Source organism: Salarias fasciatus, chromosome 5, assembly GCF_902148845.1.
Source record: "Salarias fasciatus chromosome 5, fSalaFa1.1, whole genome shotgun sequence".
Taxonomy (NCBI): domain Eukaryota; kingdom Metazoa; phylum Chordata; class Actinopteri; order Blenniiformes; family Blenniidae; genus Salarias; species Salarias fasciatus.
In genome coordinates, this window is record NC_043749.1 from 20,784,139 (window position 1) to 20,791,205 (window position 7,067).

The 7,067-nt window shown below is 42.2% G+C and overlaps 1 protein-coding gene across 2 annotated transcripts in view; it reads right to left on the minus strand.

Annotated features, from left to right (window-relative positions):
- phc2b (polyhomeotic homolog 2b (Drosophila)) overlaps positions 1–6,469 on the minus strand; it is a 33,114-nt gene extending 26,645 nt beyond the window's left edge. The window contains exon 1 of one of the 2 annotated variants that reach the window (XM_030092550.1): positions 6,367–6,469. Coding sequence is in view for 1 of the 2 variants with exons in the window: in XM_030092549.1 (XP_029948409.1) it covers positions 1,038–1,081 (44 nt within the window). In the remaining variant the exon portion in view is untranslated. Of the gene's footprint in view, positions 1–1,037; positions 1,124–6,366 lie in introns of those variants that run through there. The other variant, XM_030092549.1, reaches the window with a different exon arrangement.
- Between the last annotated feature and the right edge of the window lie 598 nt (positions 6,470–7,067).

A 7,067-nucleotide genomic window follows, 5' to 3' on the forward strand; every position in this document is an offset into this window, starting at 1 on the left:
CAGTATAGTTAACATTTAAGAGATTATACTGGAGTCTTTACTTAAGTAACTGACTAATCCATCCATTCATCTGCGATACCCACTTTGTTCAGACTCAAACACACACCAAGAAAAATCAAGAAATAAATACAACAGAAATAATTTATTCATCTAAGAGGAAAATTACTTACAATCTACATCCACTGAAATTTCCCATATGCATACCGGTGGTTGCAAAAAAAAAAAAAAAAGCCAAAACCCTGTTGGGCTGAGTGGGTTTCTGGTTGTAAACAAAGCAGCAGTGCTGCCAAAGCCGGCCTGCATGTGCAGCATCATTAGCCTACATCCCATGGCCTGCTTCCCATTGCCTCCTTATGTGAAAAAAGGGGAGGGAATCCCCTCTGGTAATGATGTCTTCAACCCCTATCTCTCTGAGAGGAGTCACCCATCCATCAGTAAAAGGGTATGATGGAGAAAACCCCCCACTCAATCCGAAATGCCATTTACATGTTGACAGTCCTGCCTTTCATTGTTAAAAAGATCCTTTTCTCAATGACGAGCGCTGAAGTCAGTGTGACTGAGGACACATCAAAGCAGCACCAACGGCCTGACTTACACTGCAAACAGACAGTCAACACCACAGCAACACAGTTTTGAGCGCTCTGCCCCCTCAACAAGAGGACATATTGATTCAATCATGCTGGCATTACAAGACCACGAGCACTGCACTGTCAGATTTGTGTCTAGAAGATCTGCATAGCCAGCAGGACGATGAGAGCTGTTAAGAGACTGTCAGACAGACTGGCTCTCTCTACAGAGCAGAGAGAAATACAGTCCATCAGCGTCAATCCTTCAGTCTACACACAGGACAACTCTAAGACCCACAACAAAAATACCACAAGCACACGTCTGTCAAACGCACAAATCGATTGATGTGTGATAATGGCTTTAATAGCCTTGTGATCCACAGAGAAATGCATGCCTGTGTGCATGTTTGGGTGCACTGAAAGGCATTCTCCTGCTGAAACAAAGCCCCCCAACCCTGATGGTGCTCATACCTCCTCCGACACCCCCTGCGCGATGCTGGGGTATGATGCCCCATCCCCCGGGAGTGTGCTGTCCTCCTGCAGGATGCTGCTCCTCTTTGTCTGCCGGGCCGAGTGGCTGGGTGGTTGGCCGATGACTAAGTGAATGAGCGTGTGCGAGGGTGTTTCTGTGCTGTATCCAAACCCCCCAGCCTGTCTTGTCTACCCCCAACACACAGTGAGCTCGCCGTCCCAGCATCAACACCCCAGTCCACCAACCAGGCCACGGCCTGCCTCCTGATTATGTGGTAACCTAGCGACAGCCAACGGGGCGCTCGTGGAATCCCCGTGCAGAGCGGCATGCTGATTGGACAGCGGGATCCACTCTAATGAAGATGATGGTAATGACTTTACTCCATCTCTCCCCTCCCCCTCTGATGCTGCCTGAACACTGAATTTTTTAGGAAGTGTAGTCCCTCCAGCATAGACTGCAGTCATCACCTAGATAATATTGAAATACTACAAATCCAAGCTAATGACAAAAACTTGATGATGATGATGATGATGTTCAAATAACACATGGTGATTTTACGGAGTCTGCACATGGACAGCGGAAAACCATCTTTCCTGCATTTTTACAGCACCACTTTTAAACCATTTATAGGAAGTGCTTTTTTTCACAAGTAACCTGCACCAGAGCCATCTAAACACACTTAGGAAATAAGTAGATATACAGTGGTGCATGCCGGGACTGAACGGCCCGATCTGACCAACAACTGTACTAACAGGGCAACTTTTAGACATCACTGACGCAGAGGCTAAAAAACAGAACATAACACAATTTATTATGGAAAAAGCCAAAAGCAATCAAATTACACCACAATGCTAAAATATTTGTAACAATATCAGTTAGGACTTAAGAAAGAAGTTCAAGCTAAACCATAGTTGATAAGCAAAAATCAATTTACAACAATTACACAAATGAAGTGCAAAGCAAGAAGAGCAGAAAAATGCAAACAGCCTATTCAAAAGTGGGATTGCTGTGCAGCTGAACTGAACCTCTCTGATGACAACAGAATTCATTTACGTGGGATAGGGGAGATGAAACCAAAGGATAATGACACACTTAAGGCCCGCCCCACCACATTAACACACCATCCAACTGTCTGGCTGTATGAAATGTAGCCATTTGAGTCATTTGCTGATGCAACGCGGTATTGATTGGGGCCAACCATGCATGAACCTCATTGATTATTATCTTCTCATTAGCATATAGATTAGCTGGTTCCACAGCCAAAATAAATGCAAGCCTGCAGTCTCACACATGGTTTAACAGAAGTGTGGGGCAAAGGGGGTCAACACAAGAGGATGGCAAGGCTGAGTTTGATATGGACGCCAGCAGGTCAAAGTCTAAAAGCTTGAAATGCTATGAAAAACAGCACTGTGGCTGTGATGGGAAGGACATTAGGGGCCCCGGAAAACAGCTTTAATCAACTAAATCCCACCTTTTGTTCAAATACTATTAAATGTCATGAATATCAAGAACACTGATGTCTAATAAGCTTTTTTTTTTTTTTGAGAAGCAGTGAGAAAATGAACAAACAACTCACAAGCCTTTTTTTTTTAGTTTACATTTTTATATAAAGAACAATATCAAACAATTGTGGAAAAAAAGGAAAATATATAGAAACCAATCTATGTATGATCCATCTGATTTAAATTCAACACAAACAAGTCTCAACGATTCATTAAACATAAGAGGCCTTTAAAGCAGCATATGATTTCTTCCCTCGGGGGTTAAATATATTCATTGAATGGGTTTGTCTTTGTCTGTCTCCAATTAGGTTTTGGTTGGACTTGCCCAGTTATATCACACAGGGGAGATGCGACATCTGCCCGCCAAACAGATTAACTTTGATGGACAGAGTTTAAGCTGCTTGTAGTGTTTTCACAAAATGTGCACACTGCAAGTAATTCATCACTCAAGTATGACAGACGATTCAGTTAGAAATCTTCAAAATGAATGAAAAAAGAATAATTTGATAAAGAGATATTAATTTGCAGTTGGACTGATAGATAATTGAATGAATGTCCAAAGCACACAACAAGAAAACATTGCTACTTAATCTGGCGAAATGTGACGTGACTTGTTTGTGACGTATCTGCTTTCTAAAGTGTAGCATTTTCTGACTCCTGGGTCATACCCTGAGGCTGAGGGTAGCTAATGGGTTTCGTCCAAACAGAGCGTGCAGGCTGCTGCCTTTGTTAGGGTGTGTAAGCTGGAGATACCCTCTGATCCCAAGGCAAGTTTGGTGGGGTAACCGTAATTGAGCCATCCGACTCAGCCGGACTAGCCTTCCACAGCTGAGTGGACCCGTACAAAGAGACTCTGGCTGCCTTCCAGATAAAGTGTGCCGAGGATGTGAGCGATTTAAGCGCATGCAATCTCACACTGCGAAAATACAAAACTCTCTCACTTCACTTTCCTAAGAGGCTTGTTGTCTTTTTAGTTTACCTGTATTTAATAAGGCCACGACCTGCAAGGTGTACTAATGCTGCACTAAAGGCTGAAAACTACCCATTGTATAGACGCCTCTAAACAAACATGGGAGAAGCACAAAGACTGACTGAGCTGGGACAGCAGCACTGAGGGAGGAATAGATTCTCCCTCTGATCTATAAATACCACAGTTAAATAGTTCTGGCAAAGCTTGCAGATTAGCAACACACTTCAATCCAGGCTCCTCTATCAAATCAGTCTCTGAGGCATCACTCTCAGGCGTCTTTCAGACAGATAAAAAAAAAAAAAAAAGTAGGTCAGGTAAAAACTGAGCGGAAGGACACAAATTTATTGCTTTATTCCTTTCATCAGAACGATAATCTCAGAATGTATATTAACTACTGCAGTGGAAAAGCCAGACATCAGAATCACAGCTTTGGTCATTGTACACACTGAGCTTTATTGTGCACACCTCTCTGCACACGACTATAAGGTTAAAATAATGAAAGGTTGTCTTTGCATTTGCACAAATGGTCTTACAGCAAATATGCAACACTCTGACAGGAAAATCTTGATAACGGCCGCTAATGTGCTGAGGCACACAGGAATAATCAACAAAGTGATGTGCTGATATGAACATTAGGGTCACCAAAAGGTCACTGTCTGTGACCTTGACTGAAATATTGTGAGATGTGGTGGCTGTGTATAGAGGTGATCACAAATGACTTAACCTTGAAGAAAATAAAGTAGAGAATGGCCTCTTTTCTTCCAGAAATCAAAAGCTCCAAAGAAGCATGCTATAAGTTAGTCTATATCTTTGTTTTTCTAGAAACGTAATCTAGGACACAATCAAATCAGTCGTCTGTAATTGTGAATTTGAAAATTATACACAGAATCACCCAAAAAACAATTGAAATAAAATAAATGTCCCAATGAAAACAGCACCACATACCAAAGACGATAGTTACTAATACTAACAACATAACTATAAACAGCTATTTCCTCATGTTGTGTACTCGTACTGACAACCTCTTTGTACATGGGAACTGTGGCAGTAACCACTATGTTTCTGATGATTGTAATGCCAGGGCATTTACCTATAAGCTGCTGCAGCATCTCAAAACATTCATCCAATAACTGATGTCATGCAAACACATCAGCCTTATGAGGATTATAATCATTGTACGATAAACTATAGTTCAAGAAACTAGTGAAAGTAAGTGGATGAGAGTGCCCGATACACCTCACATGCAAATGATCTCATGTTTAAACAAACCATGGATATGATGATGTGTGGGTCGGCCACTGCTGTGCCTTTATCATAATATTCAGGAAACAATTAGCTTAATAACAGCTTACTCCATATGATCATTGCAAAAATGGATGTGCAAGCAAGTGGTGGGTTTTATTTGTGTGATCACAGCTTTACAAAGCAAATGCTTTATTTTATAATAGAAATGCTTACAGGCAGCGCTTCCCTGCAATTAACCTCGGTACTCTCCATATAAAAACCTGTAGACATAATCACTGGGCCTCTGCTTGGTATGTATTTTTGAAATAATGAAAGAATGTGGCATGATCTGACCCTTCTGGGAGCAGACAATTAACAGGAGATACGAAGTGCGGGAAGCAATTGCGGAGAAGCATAGAGCCAGAGCACCATCACAAGGCAAAACTAGCCTGAATTGGAAAATAGTAACATGTTCTATCGCAACAAAAAAGATTTACGAAGTATTAAACCTAAATCCACTCCTATATTTAATTGGTTTCTGAGAACCTTGTAGGTTTGAGTCAGCCTGTTTCTGGAAGAGTCCTGCTTATATGGCACATTAAATTGCTGTGCAAACATATTTAAATCAAACAGAAATCCAAATGCGCTCCATGTGGGAGGAGTTTTGATGAAACCCACTGACACTGGTTTTGAGAAAGCTGGACATTCCAACCTTGACTCTTCCACTGAAACTGCTGTAGCTTGCCATGTAAACATATCCATCATATCTGAAAAGACTCCACTGATTCAGCATGGGCATAAATATAACACTAATGATCACACGTCTGCATGCTGCAATGACAATGTATGACAGGAAGCATGTCCTCAAAATGATCACTATCAAGACACTGACATCCATGTAAACAGTCAAACCCACAACTTTACACTAGGTTAAACTTATTTAGTCTGTTCAATAGATCTTCACAACTTTACTGCGAGGTTGTATAGTTTGTTTTTTTCCCCAGGGTGTTTGTGCGAGTTAAACCGGGTGGTTGCTGAAGCACACCAACCTTCCTTCGGGGTTAATAAAGTATCTGTGGTTTTATTACACCAGGGAGCCATCCTTGGTGATGACCTTCACTTGTCAAAGTAACTAGCTCCTCCTTTGTACCACAGGTCATGACCCCAGGGACCAAAGTTCTCAAGAGAAGCACCGAGCTTTTAAGACAACATTCCTAGTTGACAACGTGAAACTGGACATGCAAACAATCCAGAATAGACAATACTGCTGCCGACAACATAGTACGCACATGTTTTCCTGACGTCGCTAACTTTCATTCAAAGCTAACTCACTCACTGCTGCTAGATTCCCTGAGAAAAGCAGCTAACTTTAGAGTCATCTAACTGTTTTTCTCCATCGCAGCTGTCGTTTGTTGCTACGTTTCGTGCCGATCTTTCGCTGATTTTAACAAACGTTAGCAAGCGAGCTAGAAACAAACGCTTGCAGATGTTTCTGGGGCCCCTGTTAGACGCTAGCTTGTGCCACCGATTGACCTCGCGCGTTCCAACACACGCAACCAAACACAGAGGGCGACTGAGTCCCGTAGGAACTGTGTCATGCCCTGTCAGGGGGGGAAACAGACGTCTCCTTACCGTTAGCGTGCACCTGGAAGCGTCGCTGGTCTTTCTGGCCGCTCTTCCTCAGCGTCGCTACTGATATTCTACACCGTTTCTGGACGGTGGCTCGCTGTGCCCAACAGAGGCTCCAGCAGCAGTGCCGGGGCGGGCCGAGCCATTTCTTTTCATTTGCATTCCAAACTGACTGCGTCAGGCGAATGTAACCAATGAGCACACAGAGCGCGATATTAGGCCCGCCTTCTTCTGCCGTCAATCACCACTTCCGCCCGCCCCCATAAATTCACGTTCCATGCTTCTGTCAGGTGGCGACGGACGTTCTATCTCCATGGCAACGGAGCGCTTTAACCGTTGCACTGTTTATACCACGGCGACCGCTCGTGCTGCAGTGTTCAGTCGCTTAGTGGCTTTTAAAAGTTCTCATATTTTACTACATTTTAGATCAGACTTCTGATTTGGCTATACCAGAGAGGCTCAAGATGAAATATATATATATATATATATATATATATATATATATATATATATATATATATATATATATATATATATATATATATATAACGATGAAACCAAATGGTCAACTTGTCAAACTAGAAGCTTGTCTGATCAGTGTTCTGCCCATGAACTCAGATCAAACAGAAGTTATTATATTTGGTCAAAAACCACTGAGAGGCAAATTATCTATAAATATTGTTATACTGGATGGTATTACTGTT